We start from the raw sequence: 23805 nt of genomic DNA on the forward strand, positions 1-23805 counted from the left end.
TGATCCCCTGTATTCCGAAGGTTAGCAATGCTAACAAAAAGTAAAGCTCGAAGTTATACAATTAACAAAAGAATGCTACTCACAGTTTGCTGCACGCACAAAACAAATATTAGACAGCAATGCTCTTGATCCAGGAGGGGATTATCAGCTGTTACCAAGCAAAGCTTGATTTTGGAAGAAGCTAAACATTTAGCTAGATATCTAACTAGCTACTAAATTAGCAAACCAAATGCACAACTGCAGAGAATTTAGCACATTTTAGACAGTTAACTTAATAGGTATAAGATATCTAGCTGGTAAACATTTAGTTGTGAATTCCATACAGTAACTAAATCACCTGGTGCATGCTGCACAACAGTGAGTGACTCACAAGGCTCCGGTCTCTCGTTGTTGTGTGCTTGTAAACAAACACCATGTGACTGGGGACTACCGGTAAACTTCATAATAAAACATTACGCAACAGGTGAAATGAAGAACGCAGTCTTCTTTATCGCCTAACGTATTGCACAAGTTGACTGTAGTTATTTACTTAAAAAGTAGCTACAAATATTACAAAACATTTTTTTTTTAACTTCAAAGAAATAGTTTCAACTGTATTGAAAAACCATCCCGTGGCCAGTTCCAAATACCCCGGTAGACCGTATATACGGAGAAGACAAACAAACAGCAGGTAGTTAAACAGGTGTACAGCTGGGAGTGTCATAATAACCTTTTACTACCTGCCATAAACACTCCCTTAGCCCCAACCAACCAGCCAGCAGATCAGCCAGCCAGACGACACTACGAGCCAGGGTCAGCCATGATGAGCATAGTACTGTCACACAGATGACCTTTGACCTGGGTGCTAGCTGTGAGCTGAGTGATGGCTGATGGGAATTGTGGACAGTGATTCCAGTAAACGGACAAGGAAATACAATATAATACAGCGTGACTATGACTTTTACAGGTCAGATGATAATGAGTGTATTGGAACAGGCTGATCATGACGACTAATCTAGCTCTGGAGGTTTTTAGTGTTGAGCAAACAGAGAAAGCAAACGTATAATACTGGTCTGGGTGGGACTACTGACTGGAAATGAATCTCATTACCGAATCAAAGGTCTGAGATGTTGATCAATCACAAGCAGTGTTTACAAAAGAGCTGTGTGGGTGAGAGAAAGAGAGAGGGGAGGGGGAAAGAGATAGAGAGCGAGTTTACAACAGAGGTGTGGGTTAAAGAGATAAAGGCAGAGAGAGAGAAAACGAGAGGGAGAGCGAGTGAGGAAGAGAGTGAGCGAGAGAGAGTGAGAGTCAGGTGAAAGGAAGTGTATTGTAGATAAGGCTGATAGACATGAATGGAAGGTCCGGTCTATGGTCACGGTGCATATTACTGTAATCCTGAATCAGGCCTGTAGGACTTCCTACCAACGGAACAGTAACAGCTCCAGTATGATTGGGTGGAAAGAATCAGGATATCATGTCTGTCCCCATTCTCCTATTACACTGCAGTCCTCAGTGGAGCCAAACATAGAGAAACACAAAACTCCCCCAGGTTTCCCACAGAAGAAACATGTCTAAAGGACCTAGAAATACCTCGCAATCAAATGCCGACTGTATTATCTCCCAAGATAATTTTATTCGGTTATAGTCACGGCCGTGTATATCCCCCCTCAAGCCGATACCACGACGGCCCTCAAAGAACTTCACTGGACTTTATGCAAACTGGAAACCACATATCCTGAGGCTGCATTTATTGTAGCCTGGGATTTTAACAAAGCAAATTTGAGGACTAGGCTGCCTAAGTTCTATCAACGTATCGACTGTTGTACTCGGGCTGCTAAAATCCTCGACCATTGCTATTCGACCTTCCGGGATTGTGATAAGGCCCTCCCCCGCCCTCCTTTCGGCAAATCTGACCACGACTCCATTTTGCTCCTCCCTTCCTATAGGCAGAAACGCAAACAGGAAGTACCTGTGCTAAGGACTATTCAACGCTGGTCTGACCAATCGGAATCCACGCTTCAAGATTGTTTCGATCACGCGGACTGGGATATGTTCCGGGTAGCTTGCAAAACTAATTTAGACGAATACACTGAAACGGTGACTGAGTTTATCAGGAAGTGTATAGGTGATGTTGTGCCCACTGTGACTATGTGACTATTAAAACCTACCGTAACCAGAAACCGTGGATAGATGGCAGCATTCACGCAAAACTGAAAGCGCGAACCACTGTATCTAACCATGGCAAGGTGACTGGGAATATGGCAGAATACAAACAGTGTAGCTACTCACTCCGCAAGGCAATTAAACTGGCAAAACATCAGTATAGAGACAAAGTGGTCGCAATTCAATGGCTCAGACACGAGACGTATGTGGCAGGGTCTACAGACAATCACGGACTACAAAAGGAAAACCAGCCATGTTGCCGACAACGACATCTCGCTTCCAGACAAGCTAAACACCTTTTTCGCCCGCTTTGAGGATAACACAGTGCCACCGACGAGGCCCACTACCAAGGACTGTGGCCTCTCCTTCTCCGTGGTGGAAGTGAGTAAGACATTTAAGCATGTTAACCCCCGCAGGGCTGCCGGCCCAGACGGCATCCCTAGCCGCGTCCTCAGAGCATGCACAGACCAGCTAGCTGGTGTGTTTACGGACATATTCAATCTCTCCCTTTCCCAGTCTGCTGTCCCCACATGCTTCAAGATGGCCACCATTGTTCCTGTACCCAAGAAAGCAAAGGTAACTGAACTAAATGACTATCGCCCCGTAGCACTCACCTCTGTCATCATGAAGTGCTTTGAGAGACTAGTCAAGGATCATATCACCTCTACCTTACCTGTCACCCTAGACCCACTTCAATTTGCTTACCGCCTCAATAGATCCACAGACGATGCAATCGCCATCACACTGCACACTGCCCTATCCCATCCGGACAAGAGGAATACCTATGTAAGAATGCTGTTCATTGACTATAGCTCAGCATTCAACGCCACAGTACCCTCCAAGCTCATCATTAAGCTTGAGGCCCTGGGTCTGAACCCCGCCCTGTGCAAATGGGTCCTGGACTTCCTGACGTGCCGCCCCCAGGTGGTGAAGGTAGGAAACAACATCTGCACTTCACTGATCCTCATCACTGGGACCCCACAATGGTGCGTGCTCAGCCCCCTCCTGTACTCCCTGTTCACCCATGACTGCGTGGACAAGCACGCCTCCAACTCAATCATCAAGTTTGCAGATGACACAACAGTAGTAGGCTTGATTACCAACAATGACGAGACAGCCTACAGGGAGGAGGTGAGGGCTCTGGGAGTGTGGTGCCAGGAAAATAACCTCTCACTCAACGTCAACAAAACAAAGGAGATGATCATGGACTTCAGGAAACAGCAGAGGGTGAACCCCCCTATCCACATCACGGGACTGCAGTGGAGAAGGTGGAAAGCTTCAAGTTCCTTGGCGTACACATCAATGACAAACTGAAATGGTCCACCCATGCAGACAGTGTGGTGAAGAAGGCACAACAGAGCCTCTTCAACCTCAGGAGGCTGAAGAAATTTGACTTGGCACCTAAATCCCTCACAAACTTTTACAGATGCACAATTGAGAGCATCCTATCGGGCTGTATCACCGCCTGGTACGGCAACTGCACCGCCCGCAACCGCAGGGCTCTCCAGAAGGTGGTGCGGTCTGCCCAACGCATTACCGGGGGCAAACTACCCGCCCTCCAGGACACCTACAGCACCCGATGTCACAGGAAGGCCAAAAAGATCATCAAGGACATCAACCACCCGAGCCACTGCCTGTTCACCCCGCTATCATCCAGATGGCGAGGTCAGTACAGGTGCATGAAAGCTGGGACCGAGAGAATGAAAACAGCTTCTATCTCAAGGCCATCAGACTGTTAAATAGCCATCACTAGCACGTTAGAGGCTGCTGCTGCCTGTTGAAATCACTGGCCACTTTAAGAAATGGAACACTAGTCACTTTAATAATGTTTACGTATCTTGCACTACTCATCTCATACGTATATACTCTATTCTATAATATTCTATTGTATCTTAGTCCATGCCGCTCTGTCATTGCTTGTCCATATATGTATATATTCTTAAATTCTATTCATTACTTAGATTTGTGTGTATTGGGTATATGTTGTGAAATTGTTAGATATTACTTGTTAGATATTACTGCACTGTCGGAGATAGTAGCATAAGCATTTCGCTAAACCCGCAATAACATCTGCTAAACACGTTTATGTGACAAATACAATTTGATTTGATTTGATTTAACTGCTGAAACCATTTTCTTAACTCTAGCAGGCAGCGGTGGCCAACCCTCCTCCTGCAGAGATACTAGGTATGCAGGCTTTTGATCCAGCCCTGCTCTAACGCACCTGATTCAGCTGATGAAGGTTCCGAGGAGCAGTGGATGCGAAGAATCAGTGTAGTTATTGAAGAGACTGTCTTTAGAAGAGTGAGGTGACCCAGTTCTAGACACTCTTGGCTCACAGTCCTACCTGGCAATCACAGCAGCCTGGAAGTTTCCAGTAAGAGTCCCAACCTCCTCCTTCCCTCTCTCTCTCTTCTTCCATTTTTCCTGAAAAGCTACACTCTAATATTTGTGGAGAGGAAAGAAAGACAACACAAACTCAAACTCTTGCATCTCTCTCTCCCACCCTCTGCCTCACTCACTCTCACTCCCTCTCTACCTCTGGCTCTGTCGTTTAAACCATTTCCTGGAGCTGAGAAGAGGTGAATGCCCCGATTTTCTGGGAAGCAGGAGTAGACCGGCAGGGTCGAAGAGAGGAGGGGTGGAGGAGTGTAGAGAAGGGGGTTGAGGAGTGTAGGTCAATGTTTCCCAACTCCAGTCCTCGAGTACCCCCAACAGTACACATTTTTGTTGTAGCCCCAGACAAACTCACCTGATTCAATTAATTGAGGGCTTGTTGATTAGTTGACAAGTTGACTCAGGTGTGCTTGCCCAGGGCTACAACAAAAAATTGTTTGCTGTTGGGGGTACTCAAGGACTGGAGTTGGGAAACACTGGTTTAGAGAGAGGGGTAAGGGGGGAGGGGTTTCGACACAGAGAGCGGTGAAAGAGGATTCAGGGGTACCCCACCTAGAGATGTAGAGGAAGAGAGTACAGAGAGAGAGGAGGCTACAGAGACAGTTGGAGGCAAATTGTTAATATACAGGCCAGGTTGCAGAAGGAGACAAGCAGTTAATATTCTTAGGGGATGGAGGATATTCAGTTGGAGTGCACTGGGATATTAGGTTAGGGGTCCAGTGGGTAGGGGTGATTTCTGTCAAGGGGGTAGTGTTGGGGTAGGGGGGGTAGTAGAATTGAAACCATACCTCTAGTCCGTCATCAGAGCTGCTCTGGCTGTCAAGGCAACGCAGCAACATGTGGAAGCAATTTATGACCTACTTTTCATTTCCGCATTTAATACGATTTTGGTCTGCTCTGAGGGAGATGGAGAAAGAGAGAGAGAGGAAAGCTGGTGTCGGCACTGCACTTTTGTTTTTCATCTCCTGACGAAGCGAGTGAGCGGAGCAGACGGAGGGAAGGAAGGAGGGAGGGAGGGAGGGAGTGAGGCAGGGAAGGAGGCTTAGAGTGCTGGTCTGGTATAGAGGTGCAGGAGACCAAAGAGGCCATTTATGGCCCCTCTCTCCAAACCCCCTCCCTCCATCTCTCGCTCTCTCTTGCTCTCTCCCTCCCTACCCTCTCTCTCCATCGCTCTCTCTGGCCTTTAATTTTAATTATTCGAACTGTTTCCTACTGAGATGCAGAGGGCTGCAGACCCTCAGGCTGCCTGAGTGATCCGCTCCCACGGTAGAGAGGGAGTGAGCAGGGGAGAGGAGCAGGAGAGGCATGCAGGACAAGTCTTGAAATCTCTGGACTAGTGGCCTTACCGTAGTAATATGTGCCTGTAGACATATTGTAGTTACATAGCTCCCAATCTAGACTCTAGTGGACATCCAGTATTACTATTGTAGTTCCATTAACAGAGCTCTCAGTAGTAGACTTCTAGTAGTAGACTTTTAATATTGTAGTTCCAGTCCCAGCTGCCAACAGCGTGACGGAGCATCTCCTGATGTGTGTCAATCACTGCCTTTTCCTACAACGTCATTCTAGAGTATGGTGATGGTGATAGAAGTACCCTCGGCCTGTACAAGGATACAGAGATATTGAACATAGACACTACAGGGACCTGTACTGTCTCAACTTCACTGGGTCAAATGTGGGATTGGGCAAAGGTTTCACTTGCTACATCGGACCAGGCCTCTATTAGGCTCTCCTCTAGGTTCTGGTGTTGTAACAAAATCCATGTTCTGTTAAAAGTGGAATATTGTACAGTGCAGGGGGGTGGTGTTAGAAGTGGGTCCCAGTCCCACAGGAAGTGGCCCCATCCTTCAGCAGAGAGAGACACAGGAATCTGAGACAGGGTTAGTTGGTCGGTCAGTTCAGTGATTTGGAGGCAATCCCCATCTGGCTACCTTTTCCTGTTGTTGAGTTGCTGAAACCCCAGGTCACACATTCTGCCATACCCCCGTGGATCCAGAGCTGACAGACATATTGTACCATAACCTCAGAGTTGCGATGCGGGGGGCATGTTTGGGGAAAGATGAGTATCAGGCCATTTTGTTACAATGAGAGTTGACACTGGCCAGGTGTACTGTTAGAATGGACTGGAGTAGGAGTCCCATCTGAAAGGGATGGCGAAGGAAATCATTTTAGCCCAGAATAATATTTTTGGCCAACAGGAAATCAGAATGCTAACGTGTTATTGAAACAGGAAATGTTTTGATAGCAGAGAATGTAGCTGTTAACTGTTCTGTGATTGGACTTTAGAGAATGTAGCTGTTCTGTGATTGGACTTTAGAGAATGTAGCTGTTAGCTGTTCTGTGATTGGACTTTAGAGAATGTAGCTGTTAGCTGTTCTGTGAATGGACTTTAGAGAATGTAGCTGTTAGCTGTTCTGTGAATGGACTTTAGAGAATGTAGCTATTAGCTGTTCTTTGATTGGACTTTAGAGAATGTAGCTGTTCTGTGATTGGACTTTAGAGAATGTAGCTGTTAGCTGTTCTGTGATTGGACTTTAGAGAATGTAGCTGTTAGCTGTTCTGTGATTGGACTTTAGAGAATGTGCTGTTGTCATTATTCTACGCTTCTCTGCAGCTACATTTCAAACACACATTCAATCAGTCACACATTATAGCGGTTGATATGTTTGCTGCTTCTAGGTCTATTTAATGCTGTATATTGTTACTGATGAACCTCTCTCTTCCCCCCTCTCTGGTCTAGGTCTGTTTCTGATCCTGGGTCTGATGCTATACCCTGCAGGCTGGGGTTCAGACAAGGTGCAGCTGTACTGTGGTCAGGACGCGGCTCCCTACCGGTCGGGGCTGTGCACCATGGGCTGGGCCTTCTACACAGCCATGGGGGGCACCGTGCTCACCTTCGTCTGCGCTGTGTTCTCCGCCCAGGCCGAGATCGCCACGTCCTCAGACAAGGTGCAGGAGGAGATCGAGGAGGGCAAGAGCCTTATCTGCCTGCTCTGAGACTGACCAGGAGGAGAGGGGGAGGAGAAGAAGAAGAGGAATGTCAAGTCCGACCCCCCTCTTCTCCCCTCTGTCAATCTAACGGAGCCCCCCCCCCATATTGTTTACCACTAAGACTGACTCTCTGACCTTTGACCCTGTATTGTTGTTATTGTTGATTTGGGAGAAATCTACAGTGCCAAGCTTTTCACAAATGTGTTTCAGTGTATTTCCTCTCTCCGCCACCAGAGGTGCTGTCTGTCTGTGTTCTGTGTGTTATTATTTTTAATGTGTGCCAGTACCAGCTACCCTGACACCAGTATGTTTGTATTGTAAATAAACTGTACATAGTGATGATGATGATGATGATGATGATGATCTGAGAATGGTGGTCCTCTCAGCTCTGTCCAGGCTGTGTTTTAAATGATGTCACTCTTGCCTTGAATCCTGGTGTGATGATGTCACCACCTAAAGACCAGCCTACCTGGTGCTAGTCTTCTGTTATAACTTAAAACGCCAGGTAGAAGTTGCCCCTGACCACAGATCTAGGATAAGATTTCCCAACCCCAAATCATAACCTGAACCTAATGGGGAGGATCAAATAATATCTGACCCTGGACCAGCGGTTAGAGGTAACTTCTACCAGCGCCAACTTAAGCCAGGTGTGAGTAACTTTACAAGGGAACCACTACTCGGTCAAGTAAACTACTCGCAGACATGGCCTTAGTTTAGCATGGAATCAGGATGTCCTTAAAGCTTTCAGAATGTACTGTCAATTGAAATGACCAATGTATGTCTTCTTGGACCCATGAAATGTATTGATGTGACACCTACACCAGCCATGGTTCACACGGACTGCATGAGCTTGCTAAGAGAGAGCTGTGGTGTGTGTGTTTGTTATTGTGTGTGAGAGACTGTGCTTGGTTTGTTTTTCAAATATTGAGGTGATTTTGCCTGGACCCCCACCTCTGATGACCGTAGCCTGGTCTCGTTGAGGTCCTCCTCAGCCGACTCCCTATAATCTATGGACAAAGACTTGGATAACAACACACACAAGTATTCATATGAGTGTCTTGTTTCAGGGAAAACTCTTATTCCTGCGACACCAAGGGAGGACTGTTATTCCTGCAACACCAGCCACAGCGCTGGTGAGAAACTGTTGAAACGTGCTGTTGCATCGTCATCCCACTTTCCCAGCTCCTCAGTCTGTCTCTGCCAAACCAATAAAAACAGAAAGAAAAAGACAAGATGGTCTGGTCTGAGTTTTTCTCCATCAAAGTTAATCTCTGTGGGGCTCTACAGTCGTGGTCAAAAGTTTTGAGAATGACACAAATATTAATTTTCACAAAGTCTGCTGCCTCAGTTTTTATGATGGCAATTTGCATATACTCCAGAATGTTATGAAGAGTGATCAGATGAATTGCAATTCATTGCAAAGTCTCTCTTTGCCATGAAAATGAACTGAATCCCCAAAAAACATTTCCACTGCATTTCAGCCCTGCCACAAAAGACCAGCTGACATCATGTCAGTGATTCTCTCGTTAACACAGGTGAGAGTGTTGACGAGGACAAGGCTAGAGATCACTCTGTCATGCTGATTGAGTTAGAATAACAGACTGGAAGCTTTAAAAGGAGGGTGGTGCTTGAAATCATTGTTCTTCCTCTGTTAACCATGGTTACCTGCAAGGAAACACGTGCCGTCATCATTGCTTTGCACAAAAAGGGCTTCACAGGCAAGGATATTGCTGCTAGTAAGATTGCACCTAAATCAACCATTTATCGGATCATCAAGAACTTCAAGGAGAGAGGTTCAATTGTTGTGAAGAAGGCTTCAGGGCGCCCAAGAAAGTCCAGCAAGCGCCAGGACCATCTCCTAAAGTTGATTCAGCTGCGGGATCGGGGCACCACCAGTGCAGAACTTGCTCAGGAATGGCAGCAGGCAGGTGTGAGTGCATCTGCAAGCACAGTGAGGAGAAGACTTTTGGAGGATGGCCTGGTGTCTAGAAGGGCAGCGAGGAAGCCACTTCTCTCCAGGAAAAACATCAGGGACAGACTGATATTCTGCAGAAGGTACAGGGATTGGACTGCTGAGGACTGGGGTAAAGTCATTTTCTCTGATGAATCCCCTTTCCGATTGTTTGGGGCATCCTGAAAAAAGCTTGTCCGGAGAAGACACTTAACCCTAATTGCTCCTGTAAGTCGCTCTGGATAAGAGCGTCTGCTAAAATGACTAAAATGTAAATGTAAAGACAAGGTGAGCGCTACCATCAGTCCTGTGTCATGCCAACAGTAAAGCATTTTTGAGACCATTCATGTGTGGGGTTGCTTCTCAGCCAAGGGAGTGGGCTCACTCACAATTTTGCCTAAGAACACAGTCATGAATAAAGAATGGTACCAACACATCCTCCGAGAGCAACTTCTCCCAACCATCCAAGAACAGTTTGGTGACGAACAATGCATTTTCCAGCATGATGGAGCATCTTGCCATAAGGCAAAAGTGATAACTAAGTGGCTCGGGGAACAAAACATCAACATTTTGGGTCCATGTCCCCTGTAGCTCAGTTGGTAGAGCATGGCGCTTGCAACGCCAGGGTTGTGGGTTCGTTTCCCACGGGGGGCCAGTATGAAAATGTATGCACTCACTAACTGTAAGTCACTCTGGATAAGAGCGTCTGTTAAATGACTAAAATGTCAAATGAAACTCCCCAGACCTTAATCCCATTGAGAACTTGTGGTCGATCCTCAAGAGGCGGGTGGACAAACAAAAACCCACAAACTCCAAGCATTGATAATGCAAGAATGGGCTGCCATCAGTCAGGATGTGGCCCAGAAGTTAATTGACAGCATGCCAGGGCGGATTGCAGAGGTCTTGAAAAAGAAGGGTCAACACTGCAAATATTGACTCTTTGCATAAACGTAATGTAATTGTCAATAAAAGCCTTTGACACTTATGGAATGCAGTTAATTATACTTCAGTATACCATCTGACAAAAATATCTAAAAACACTGAAGCAGCAAACTTTGTGAAGAACCAATACTTGAGTCATTCTCAAAACTTTTGACCACAACTGTATGTAATGTAATGTGTGGAAGGATGGGTGAGGGAGGGGGATAGGGGGAGGGAGAGTGGAGTAGGGAGGGAAATAAGTGGTGAGTCTTCACTCACTATCACCAGCTCTAACCTACCCCTCACCACACTCCAGACCGCCAGTGTGTATGTATATGAGTCCCCCCCCCCCCACACACACACATACACACACACACACACACACAGCTCAAACTCAACACAGCAGTTGATGACTTCCAGATTGGACAGCGTTTCCATGTCACTTGACAAATCTCCCTGTTCCTCCAGAGGGCTGCAGTATGAGACTCAAAGCCCCTCGTCTACTGTCAGCAAGTCAGCTTAGCCTAGTTTTACCCCTCTATTGACTGGGACAAAGGGAAAGAGAGGAGGACCAGCTGAGAAAGGGGAAGAGAGAGTCAATACTTATTTCATTTTGTGGAGGCTTGATCCCATGGGGAGGTAACCTGATAACAGTTACACAACTGTGTGTGTGTGTGTGTGTGTGTGTGTGTGTGTTGTGAAGGCAGCTCTGCCTCCTTATTAAGCCATAATGAGTGTTACACTCGGTGACCCCTGACCCCAGAGTGTTGCTGACACAGTACTGTAGGTGTGGTTTAGGAATAGGAGGTTTAGAAACAGCCTTCTAAGACCTGTAGAATCACAGACATAAGAATAACAAAATGACACACACACACACACAGGCCAACAACACACAAACAAACTCTCTTCCCGGATTATCTTCCCACACATGGTGTGTTTGCCCTACTGGACAGAGGAGCTGTGTGTGGTCTGAATAAGAGCATCTTTGTTGGCATCATCATGATCCTCATCGCTGCTCTCTTCACCACCTGGTTGCCATGTCCCTCATCGTGTTCACACACACACATTCTGTAAAATGATTTTTAAAACGTTTAGTTTGTTTAAATCAGTTCAGTTGAATGAACACTGCCATCTTCTGGCCATCTGGATCAATAACAGCAGAAAAATCATTAAAATCAATTGGATGGGACAGGGAATGGCTCTGGACCTATCATTTGTATGAACAAAAGACAAGACAACAGTTTCATTCACATCTCTTATTACAAATTGGTCCAATTAACAAACATTGTACAATAAACATACATTACTTATCAATCATTTACTGTAGGTATATGTCTGTCTGCACTTTGCTTGATGAAAATATACTAACTGAATACAATCAAATGACTCTTTGGTCAGTAAGACTTCTACAACGAACATTGTGGGATAAATACAGTGTGCTTCTCTCTAAATGGTCTCTTCTTTAGCCCCTCCACAAAGGATTTGTCTCATCCAACCTATCATTCCTCCTGTTACCCTTCATTTTCTCCTGCTACCTTTCCCCAGAAATGTGAGCTACTTCTCAGACTAGTTATATAGACCTCTTCTAAAAAATACCCACTAAGATATTTCAGTCTGTCTCAGTCTTTCCATCTCTGGAGCAAATATAAAAAAAGCAAATATTTTTCAAAAACGGAGTAACTGCCCACTTACCACACACAGCTTGAATCAACGCTGTTTCCACGTAATTTCAATGAAATTACGTTGGACCAACGTGGAATAGACTTTGAATTGACGTCTGTGCCCAGTGGGTGTGGTCAAATAAGATCCCACTTTGCTGCTACATTGTGGGATAAATACAGTGTGATTCTCTCTACCTTGTCTCCTGTCTAACCCCTCAATTAAAGAGTAGTCTCATTTGCTCTATAATTCGTCCTGTCTCCCCCTCTTCTACCTCTTTCTCCCCCTCCCTATATCTGTGTCTGTGTGCTTCTTGGCAAGTAGACCTCCAAAACATTAAAGTAATCTGTCAGTCTCTCCCTCTCTATGTCTTTCTCCTTCATCTGTCAATCCTTCTCCTTCATCTGTCTATTCTTCTCCTCCAACTGGCTGCATTAACTCCTTCTGCATCTTTGTCTGTTAGATCATGATGTTCCTCTGTAACTCAGGTAGGACTATCTTCACCAGGTTTCTCTCTCCTTCAACTCTTACCTCTCCTTCATCTCCTCAATCTCCTGCCTGTGTCTCTCCTCCCTCCTCTCATTCTCTCTCTCAGTCTCTCCAGATTTCTCTCCATCTCCTCCCACCTATCAGACTAGCTCTTTCTCCAGCTCTCTTCTTCTTTCACCTGTTTCTCCAGTAGAGTGGTTATTTCGCTGAGTGTTCCTGGATTACTCCCTCTATCTACTTCAGAGAGTCATGCATCTCTCTCTCTCTCAAACCTCTCTCTCATCTCTCTCTGCTCCCTCTGTTTCCCTCCATCTCTCCTACCTGGGCATCTGCCTCCTGCTAGGTCTGACTTCTGTAGAAGCTCTCACTGTTTCCTGCCACCATCTCCTCTACCTGCTCCAGCAGCTCTGGGACCTGAGTGCCAAGCGCCCTGTCCTTAATGTTGAGAACATGGTACCTACTGCCACATTTCTCTACAAGCTGCTGGAGGTCCCTGACTCAATGCTTGGAGAAACTCCTCAATGCTCTGCTCTTTCAGGTCATCAGCATGGGTGAATAGAATCACAGTGTGTTCCCAACAACCCTCCCCAAACAGCTCCTCCATTCTCTCCAGCACCCCTCTATCGTCCCCTTTGGAGTGCTCCACTGGTAGGAACAGGAGGAAGGTGTGGGATACTGTATACTGGTTGTTGGGGTGGGATTGGCATGGGGTGTGGGGGGTCCGTGGGTGGCTTTTGATCATTTTATTGGATTCCTCATGTCTTACTCATTGTTAGGTACTATATTTATTGAAGATTATATGAATGCTATAAATAAAAATGGCCAATTTGGGTCAATCAACTAGCTTAATTTCTCAGAGATCAAATTATATTTCAACAAAATAATGTTTCAGAAATGCTAATGTTATCTGTTTCTAGCCACAGAAAGGATTTCAGAACAATCTGAGATGGTGGGTGTCGAAATCCTCTTACTTGTGCTTTTGTAGGGGGAATGACGCTGCAGTTGGACTCTAAAGTTCTCTACTTGGCTATTCCTGTCCTGCAGGTCCTTCCCAGTGCCTCCAGTTGTCTATTACTCTTCTCCAAGTCTTTGCTAGCGTTCTCCAGTAGTCTATCTTTCTCTCTCACTTGCTGGGTTATATCATGCAGTTGTTGTTCTTTCTCCTGAAGTTGTTTGATGTTCTCGTTCAGTTGCTTTGTGGTATTCTCCAGTCGGCTCTCTCTGTCCTTCTGTACATTATTGCTCTCCTCCAGTGTTGAGTTCTTCTCTTTGAGCTTCTCTTCAGATTCCCTCAATGCCTTCTTCATCTCCTCTAGTTGTCTGTCTTTGCCTTCTAGTTTAATTCGTACCCCTGGACCTCTGCATATCTCCTCTATTACTTCTTCTTCCAACCAACTCTGATGGAGGGGAAATTACATCCGTTTGATTTATTGATAGCTTCATTCATTCATTAGTAAGTTCCAAACTATGATTTGTTAGACTTGATAAAAACAAACAATTATATACAGTACCAGTCAAAAGTTTGGACACACATACTCATTCAAGGTGTTTTCTTTATTTTTACAATTTTCTACATTGTAGAATAATAGTGAAGACATCAAAATGATCAAATAACACATATGGAATCATGTAGTAACCCAAAAACAAATCAAAACATATTTTAGATTTTAGATTCTTCAAAGTAGCCACCCTTTGACTTGATTACAGCTTTGCACACACACAATTGGCATTCTCTCAACCAGCTTCACCTGGAATGCTTTTCCAACTGTCTTGAAGGAGTTTGCACATATGCTGAGCTTGTTGGCTCCTTTTCCTTAACTCTGCAGTCCAACTCATCCCAAACCATCTCAATTTGGTTGAGGTCGGGTGATTGTGGAGGCCAGGTCATCTGATGCAGCACTCCATCACTCTCCTTCTTGGTCAAATAGCCCTTACACAGCCTGGAGGTGTGTTGGGTCATTGTCCTGTTGAAAAACAAATGATAGTCCCATAAAGCGCAAACCAGATGGGATGGCGTATCGCTGCAGAATGCTGTGGTAGCCATACTGGTTAAGTGTGCCTTGAATTCTAAATAAATCACTGACATTGTCACCAGTAAAGCACCCCCACACCATCACACCTCCTCCTCCATGCTTCACGGTGGGAACCACACATGAGGAGATCATCCCTCAACTCTGCGTCTCACAAAGACACGGCGGTTGGAACCAAAAATCTCAAATTTGGACTCATCAGACCAAAGGACAGATTTCCACCGGTCTAATGTCCATTGCTCGTGTTTCTTGGCCCAAGCAAGTCACTTCTTCTTATTGGTGTCCTTTAGTAGTGGTTTATTTGCAGCAATTCGACCATGAAGGTCTGATTCACGCAGCCTCCTCTGAACAGTTGATGTTGAGATGTGTCTGTTACTTGAACTCTGTGAAGCATTTATTTGGGCTGCAATCTGAGGTGCAGTTAACTCTAATGAACTTATCCTCTGCAGCAGAGGTAACTCTGGGTCTTCCTCTCCTGTGGCGGTCCTCATGAGAGCCAGTTTCGTCATAACGCTTGATTGGTTTTGCGACTGCACTTGAAGAAACTTTTAAAGTTCTTGAAATGTTCTGTATTGACTGACCATCATGTCTTAAAGTAATGATGGACTGTCGTTTCTCTTTCCTTATTTGAGCTGTTCTTGCAATAATATGGACTTGGTATTTTACCAAATAGGGCTATCTTCTGTATACCCCCCGTACCTTGTCACAACACAACTGATTGGCTCAAACGCATTAAGAAGGAAAGAAATTCCACAAATTCCACAAATTCACTTTTAACAAGGCACACCTGTTCATTGAAATGCATTCCAGGTGACTACCTCATGAAGTTGGTTGAGAGAATGCCAAGAGTTTGCAAAGCTGTCATCAAGGCAAAGGTTGGCTAATTTGAAGAATCTAAAATCAAAAATATATTTTGATTTGTTTAACACTTTTTTGGTTACTACATGATTACATATGTGGTATAGTTTTGATGTCTTCACTATTATTCTACAATGTAAAAAATAGTACAAATAAAGAAAAACCCTTGAATGAGTAGGTGTGTCCAAACTTTTGACTGGTAGTGTACATCAAGGGAAAAGGATGTAAGCAGTGCTACTATGTGAGCAGGCTTAGAATGGCTGAATGCTTCATATTAGGACATCAAACTCAATTCAAGCTGATTCCATTTTAATGTTGGAGCGTGCAATATTGAGCTCTATGGCAGATATATTGGGGAGGAGGCAAGGATATGGTAAATTCAGGAGAATTTGAAGAATGCCTATACATGATAATCCAATCTACTTTGAGAACATTTGGGGAGAGTATTGTTAAATGTAAGGAAACAGATTTACTTAGAAGCCTGCTGTTCACAAGGCCTCTACTTTATGGTATCATATCATATTGAAACACTCTGGTCTGTTCTTTTCATTGTGTTAATGGTTGGCAATAATCATAACAGACAAATAAGTAATCACTCACCATATAACTCAGCTGATCGTCCATTATCCAAGAGGGAGAGCCATGTGTAAGGATAATGTAAAACAGAATAAATTAGCTATTATTGTAAATTCAATTTCTGTCGCATTACATCATTCAATCAAATACCATGCATCATATTGGAATGTTTTCATCACATTTATTACTGTTGTACATGACGGAAAGGAATGTAAGCAGTGCTACTATGTGGGCAGTCTTAGAATGACTGAATGCTTCATATTACGAAATCAAGCTAAATTCAAGCATATTTCGTTTTTATTTTGGAGTGTGCAATATTGGGCTCTATGGCAGATTTATTGTGGGAGGGCTATGGTATGTAAATTCAGGAGAATTTGAAGAATGTCCATACATCATAATCCAACGTACTTTTAGAACATTTGGGGAGAGTATTGATAAATGTAAAGAAGCAGATTTACTTTAAAGCCTTGAAGAAGACCACTGTTCACAAAGCCTCTACTTCTTTATGGTATCATACTGAAACACTGGTCTGTTCTTTGTCTTGTGTTATTTGTTGTCAATAATCAAAACAGACAAATAAGTAATTACTCACCATATAACCTAGCTGATCGTCCATTATCCAAGATGGAGATCCATGAATAATGATCATGTAAAACAGAATGCAGGCTATTAGTTATTATTGTTACACTCATTGAATTCAATTTGTCACGCCCTGACTCAGGGGACTCGTATATGTTGAGTCAGGGTGTGTATATTCTTTGTTATGTAGTATTTTCTATGTGGGATCTAGTATGTTTAGTTCTATGTTGGCCGGTGTGGTTCCCAATCAGAGGCAGCTGTCGCTCGTTGTCTCTGATTGGGGACCATACTTAAGCAGCCTATTGGCACAGTCTAGTTGTGGGATCTTGTTCCGGTTAAGGTTGGTTGGTTATCTACCTTAGGACTTCATGGTTCGTTTCGTTTATTGTTTTGTCGTTGTGTTTATAAGTTAATAAACATGTACGTATATCACGCTGCGCCTTGGTCTGACCCGTCATTCAAGACAGAAGATCCCACCAAATGAGGACCAAGCAGCGTGCCCAGGCGGAGCGGATGGCCATGTCACAGGTGGCCAAATTGTGGTCATGGGAGGAGATATTCGCGGAGAAAGGACCATGGGCTAAGTTAGATGCCCAGGCAGGAGAGGAGCAACGGCAACATGGAGGAGGCCGGTCGAGGAGGAAGCCCGAGAAGCAGCCCCAATAAAATTGTTGGGGGTACACGGGGTGGTTGGCGGAGCCTAGGGTTAGAACAGAACCAACTCCCCGTACTCACGTGAAGAGGCGTATGACTGGGCAAGCTCCGTGTTATGCGGAGCTACGTACTGTGTCGCCAGTGCGCTGGCACAGTCCTGTACGTCCTGTGCTTGCACCACGCACGTGCCGTGCGAAGATGGGCATCCAGCCAGGACGGGGTGTGCCGGCTCAACGCTCCTGGTCTCCAGTACGCCTCCTCGGTCCCGCATATCCTGCGGCAGTTCTACGAACTGTATCGCCTGCTCCTCGCACCAAGCCAGTGGTGCGCGTCGCCAGCCCGGCCCGGCCTGTTCCTGCTCCTCGCACCAAGCCAGTGGTGCGCGTCGCCAGCCCGGCCCGGCCTGTTCCTGCTCCTCGCACCAAGCCAGTGGTGCACGTCGCCAGCCCGGCCCGGCCTGTTCCTGCTCCTCGCACCAAGCCAGTGGTGCGCGTCGCCAGTCCGGCCCGGCCCATTCCTGCCCCTCACACCAAGACATTGGTGCATGTTCCTAGTCCGGTCCGGCCTGTTCCTGCTCCTCGCACCAGACCAGTGGTGCGTTTGTCCAGTCCGGCACGGCCCGTGCCCGTTCCACCGGTGCCTAGTCCGGCACCGGTCAGCGGATCCACTCCGGAGTCAGAGCAGTCCGCTCCACCGGTGCCTGATCCAGTTCCGGTCAGCTGTTCCACTCCGGAGCCAGAGCAGTCCGCTCCACCGGTGCCTAATCCAGCTCCGGTCAGCTGCTCCACTCCGGAGCCAGAGCAGTCCGCTCCACCGGTGCCTGATCCAGCTCCGGTCAGCTGCGCCACTCCGGAGCCAGAGCAGTCCGCTCCACCGGGGTCTAATCCAGCTCCGGTCAGTGGCTCCACTCCGGAGCCAGAGCAGTCCGCTCCACCGGGGTCAAGTCCAGCTCCGGTCAGCTGTTCCACTCCGGAGCCAGAGCAGTCCGCTCCACCGGTGCCTAATCCAGCTCCGGTCAGCTGCTCCACTCCGGAGCCAGAGCAGTCCGCTCCACCGGTGCCTGATCCAGCTCCGGTCAGCTGCGCCACTCCGGAGCCAGAGCAGTCTGCTCCACCGGGGTCTAATCCAGCTCCGGTCAGTGGCTCCACTCCGGAGCCAGAGCAGTCCGCTCCACCGGGGTCAAGTCCAGCTCCGGTCAGTGGCTCCACTCCGGAGCCAGAGTAGTCCGCTCCACCGGTGCCTGATCCAGCTCCGGTCAGCGACTCCACTCCGGAGCCAGACCATGACGTCAGCCCCTCTCCAGGTTCGGGGTCTCCCACACCAGGGTCCAGACAGGGCCTGGCGTATCGTGGGAGGAAGGAGAGGGGAAGCAGCGCGCCGAGGTCCAGACCAGACCAGGGGCGCAACAGGGAGGCGGAGAGTGAGAGGTCGTCACGCCCTGAGCCGGATCCGCCTCCGAGGTGGAATGCCCACCCGGCCCCTACCCTGTTATGTTCATGTTGTGCGGTCGGAGTCCGCACCTTTGGGGGGGGGGGGTACTGTCACGCCCTGACTCAGGGGACTCGTATATGTTGAGTCAGGGTGTGTATATTCTTTGTTATGTAGTATTTTCTATGTGGGATCTAGTATGTTTAGTTCTATGTTGGCCGGTATGGTTCCCAATCAGAGGCAGCTGTCGCTCGTTGTCTCTGATTGGGGACCATACTTAAGCAGCCTATTGGCACAGTCTAGTTGTGGGATCTTGTTCCGGTTAAGGTTGGTTGGTTATCTACCTTAGGACTTCACGTTTCGTTTATTGTTTTGTCGTTGTGTTTATAAGTTAATAAACATGTACGTATATCACGCTGCGCCTTGGTCTGAACCGTCATTCAACGAACGTGACAGAATTTCTGATATATTACATAATTCGATCAAATACCATACATAAAATTGGAACGACTGTTCTTCAAATTCATTACTGATTTGCATCAAGGGAAAGGGATGTAAGCAGTGTGACTGTGAGCAGTCTTCGAATGACTGAAATGCTTCATAGTAGGACATCAAGCTAAATTCAAGATGATTCCATGTTAATTTTGAAGTGTGCAATATTGAGTTCTATGGCAGAGATTGTGTTGGAGGAGGCAGGGCTATGTAAACGCAGGAGAATCTATCTAGATATTCATAATTGGAACAATTGGGAAGAGTACTGATAAATGTAGAGTACTTAGAAGCCTTGAAGAAATTATGCACTCACTGCTGTTTACAAGCCACTACTTCTGTATGGTATCAGATTGAAACACTCTGGTCTACTATAGGTTTTGTCTTATTGGTGGTCAATAAACTAAACAGCCAAATAAGTAATGACTCACCAAAGTCCAATCGTGATCCTTCATTATCCAAGATGGAGAGCCATGAGTAATGATAATGAAAAAACAGAATGTATTAGTTTTTATCATTACCTTCAAATCATTGATTATCCAATCAAATTCCAGAGTGATGTGATATGCATCAAAGGGGTATGAGTGTTCATCACATTCATTACTAATGAGAATCAAGGGACGTGACCAGTTATGCTGGAATGGTTCAAATGCTATAGGACATCAAGCTCAAAGCTCAGAGTGATTGTAATATGCATTACTACTAATTCATATTCAGAATTAATCTTGTCCAATCTGTAACTCCTAAAATGAACTCCTAGCTACATGAGAATGTATAAGTGTGCTGTACAGGGAAACAGACTGATTGTTATTGTTGTTTAGGTGTATATAAACATGTACTGTAGTTATAGAGCACTTACCACTAGCAACCTCTAAACCCACTGCAGCCTCCTCCTTCTGATCTCCATGGATGACCTGACATATGTACCATCCATCATCTGACCTCCTGAAGTCTCTCAGCCTCAGAGACACGTTGCCAGTCTCCAGCTCCTGCGTGATCAGACTCACTCTGCCCTCATAGCCAATGCTCTCTGTCACCTGGCCATTCTTATACAGGTAAATACACTCTGTCCCCTTAAACCACCTGATCGTCATGACAACAGCACTGGTCTTGGGGAAGAGGTGACAGGAGAGGGTGACATCATCACCAGGACCAACCCTCTCACTGTCTTCAGCGGTGGTAAGTTTAAACTCATCTGTTCAGAGAGAGAGAAAACATTTATGGCTTAATGTCATCATCTTTGTCAGGTACACAAATACTATCAGTACATTCATGATAAAAACATAGACATAAAATGACACGGACAATGTTAACCTCTAAAATACAACAAACACACTATCCCAGGCAGACATAGTTATCTGATGGAAATTATAAATATAGGATAGCAGAACGTGAATACTACTATGGGAATTGAAAGTAAATGTTTGGAGGGAGAGGTCACTGTGGAGCAGTAGAGCGGCTTCTCACAGACACTCAGCTTCAACTTCTGATCTTACAAACACATTTCATCCAATGACATTTTTACACATAAAGAGAAATTAAACCTCAAACTCATTTCACTTTACATAATTGGTTTAGTATTTTTGTCAAAGAAATGAATTCTAGCATGGTGACTTACTATGAACTCTGGAATCTGCCATTTTCCCTGCAATAAAAAGAGAAAACAGTTATATATACAATTCCACCATTTATTAATCAAATACTTTATATTTATTGTTCTCAAGCACAAAAGATACAAACATCTATTCCTTTTTTTCTCCAGTCCTAGTGGTTTTAAAACAGGAGTGTTGTGTTTAGTTTACAAAGTGAATATACTGAGATCTCCTCTTACCTTTACTGGTCTTCACGTCCCCCACTTCAGAATAAAAATAGGTCTTATAAATCCAACACTGCCTCACTATTCATGAAAAATATACTGTACACAAATACATCTTACAGACATGTATTCACAACGTTTTTATTGAATACACTATAGCTCTGTACAGGAAATCTACAGACTTTCACCTTTACTCAGGTCCAGCCTCAACTATAAAGTCATCCTTCTCTTCTGTATCACCCCTCTCTCCTCCAATAGAGAACTGTAGATAACATGAAGGTGGTTATCAGTAGAACTCCTTTACTTATTATTTATAATCATATTATGATACTATTGAGACTCATGAACAACTCTGAGCAATTCAGCAACATTCAGTCCAGTTTATTACCATCAGATATTAAAGTCTGATTGGTTATTGAGGCTTGGCTCTGAACATTCTAGTTCCAAAGTTCATGATAATGTCAAAATCACAAACTCAACTGAGGATCAACTTTGATCATAGATCACATTATAAACTTAACTGTTACCTGCGGTAAGCAATTGAGCAACATTTAGTGTGTGTGTGTGTGTGTTTTGTGAAGGCAGCTCTGCCTCTTTATTAAGCCATAATGAGTGTTACACTCGGTGACCCCTGACCCCAGATTGTTGCTGACGCAGTACTGTAGGTCAGTAGGTGTGGTTTAGGACTAGGAGGTTGTAGAGGTCAAATCAGGCCTTCTAAGACCTGGAGAATCACAGACAGAGATAGGAATCACAGAACACACACGTGTGTCACGATCGTCGGAAGGAGCGGACCAATACGCAGCGCGTGGAGTGAACATGATGACTTTATTTATAAAGCAACCACGAAAAAACAACAAATGACGATAATGAAGTCCTCAGTGACACAACTGAACTTGGAACAATAACCCACAAAACAAAGGTGAAAACTGACAGTATAAATATGGCTCCCAATCAGAGATAACAAGCCGACAGCTGACACTCGTTACCTCCGATTGGGAGTCATTGACTACAACATACAATACCTAGAAAACCAACCCACAGACCTGCAAACATAGAAATACACCCGACAGAACTACCAACATAGAAAAACACCCAAATCCCCAACAAAACAACATACACTCTAGCTCACATACAAAAGTCCTAGAGCCAGAGTGTCACAACGTGTATGCGTCTAGGAACATAAAGTAACATTTATGTTTCTAGGTACACAGGTTAGACGGCAGACAAACATACAACTCTCTTCCCGGATTCAATCAATCAATCAATCAATCAAATTTTATTTATAAAGCCCTTTTTACATCAGCAGATGGCACAAAGTGCTATACAGAAACCCAGCCTAAAACCCCAAACAGCAAGCATTGCAGATGTAGAAGCACGGTGGTTAGGCAGAAACCTAGGAAGAAACCTAGAGAGGAACCAGGCTCTGAGGGTTGGCCAGTCGCCTTCTGGCTGTGCCGGATGGAGATTATAACAGTACATGGCCATTAAGGCCATGTTTTTCTCCAAGATGTTCAAACGTTCATAGATGACCAGCAGGGTCAAATAATAATCACAGTGGTTGTAGAGGTTGCAACAGGTCAGTACATCAGGAGTAAATGTCACTTGGCTTTTCATAGCCGGGCATTTAGAGGTTGAAATAGCAGGTGCGGTAGAGAGAGTTGAAAACAGCAGGTCTGGGACAAGGTAGCATGGTTGAAGAGTTCAGGATTCCATAGCCGCAGGCAGAAGAGTGGAAACTGGAGCAGCAGCACGACCAGGTGGACTGGGGACAGCAAGGAGTCATCAGGCCAGGTAGTCCTGAGGCATGGTCCTAGGGTTCAGGTCCTCCGGGATGGGAGGGAGAGAGGGAGAGAGAGAGAATTAGAGGGAGCATACATAAATTCACACAGGACACCAGATAAGACAGGAGAATTACACCAGATATAACAGACGGACCCTATCCCCCCGGCACATAGACTCTTGCAGCATAGATACTGGAGGCTGAGACGGGGGGGTCGGGAGACGATGGCCCCGTCCGACGATACCCCCGGACAGGGCCAACCAGGCAGGATATAACCCCACCCACTTTGCCAAAGCACTGCCCCCACACCACCTGAGGGATATCAACAGACCACCAACGTACTACCCTGAGACAAGGCTGAGTACAGGCCACGAAGATCTCCTCCACTGCACGAGCCTGAGGGAGCGACAAACCAGACAGGAAGATCACGTCAGTGACTCAACCCACTCAAGTGATGCACCCCTCCTAGGGACGGCATGGAAAGCACCAGTAAGCCAGTGACTCAGCCCCCATAATAGGGTCAGAGGCAGAGAATCCCAATGGAGAGACAGGAACCGGCCAGGCAGAGACAGCAAGGGCGGTTTGTCGCTCCAGTGCCTTTCCGTTCATCTTCACACCCCCTGGGCCAGACTACACTCAATCATAGGACCTACTGAAGAGATGAGTCTTCAGTAAAGACTTAAAGGTCGAGACCGAGTCTGCGTCTCTCACATGGATAGGAAGACCATTCCATAAAAATTGAGCTCTATAGGATAAAGCCCTGCCTCCAGCCGTTTGCTTAGAAATTCTAGGGACAATAAGGAGGCCTGCGTCTTGTAACCGTAGCGTACGTGTAGGTATGTACGGCAGGACCAAATCGGAGAGATAGGTAGGAGCAAGCCCATGTAATGCTTTGTAGGTTAGCAGTAAAACCTTGAAATCAGCCCTAGCCTTAACAGGAAGCCAGTAATATGATCACATGTTTTGGTTCTAATCAAGATTCTAGCAGCCGTATTTAGCACTAACTGAAGTTTATTTAGTGCTTTATCCGGGTAGCCGG

The 23805-nt window shown here is 45.6% G+C and overlaps 2 protein-coding genes across 7 annotated transcripts in view; one reads left to right on the forward strand and one right to left on the reverse strand.

The window, feature by feature from the left end:
- The window catches only part of LOC121541558 (LHFPL tetraspan subfamily member 2a protein), a 73010-nt gene extending 64248 nt beyond the window's left edge, over positions 1-8762 (forward strand). For all 6 annotated transcript variants that reach the window (XM_041850642.2, XM_041850643.2, XM_041850641.2 and 3 more), the window contains one exon: positions 7283-8762. In XM_041850642.2, the coding sequence (XP_041706576.1) occupies positions 7283-7539 (257 nt within the window). In that variant the 3' untranslated portion in view covers positions 7540-8762. The remainder of the gene's footprint in view (positions 1-7282) is intronic.
- A 4248-nt stretch (positions 8763-13010) lies between these two features.
- LOC123482025 (butyrophilin-like protein 2) lies at positions 13011-20807 on the reverse strand. Its single transcript, XM_045208276.1, has 4 exons — positions 20786-20807; positions 20027-20362; positions 19599-19616; positions 13011-13198 (listed from the first exon to the last, which is right to left on the reverse strand). The coding sequence occupies exons 1-4, from the start codon at positions 20805-20807 to the stop codon at positions 13011-13013; spliced, it is 564 nt and encodes a 187-aa protein (XP_045064211.1).
- Positions 20808-23805: the final 2998 nt, after the last annotated feature.

The sequence above is a fragment of the Coregonus clupeaformis genome, chromosome 27, assembly GCF_020615455.1.
Source record: "Coregonus clupeaformis isolate EN_2021a chromosome 27, ASM2061545v1, whole genome shotgun sequence".
Lineage (NCBI taxonomy): Eukaryota > Metazoa > Chordata > Actinopteri > Salmoniformes > Salmonidae > Coregonus > Coregonus clupeaformis.

Bases quoted from the DNA above. Each gene is read 5' to 3' on its own strand.
- LOC123482025 (XM_045208276.1), bottom strand. From the start codon at position 20,807: ATGGCAGATTCCAGAGTTCATA. The intron at 20,363-20,785 runs GTAAGTCACCAT...CTCTCTGAACAG, and splicing joins GGCAGATTCCAGAGTTCATA to ATGAGTTTAAACTTACCACC.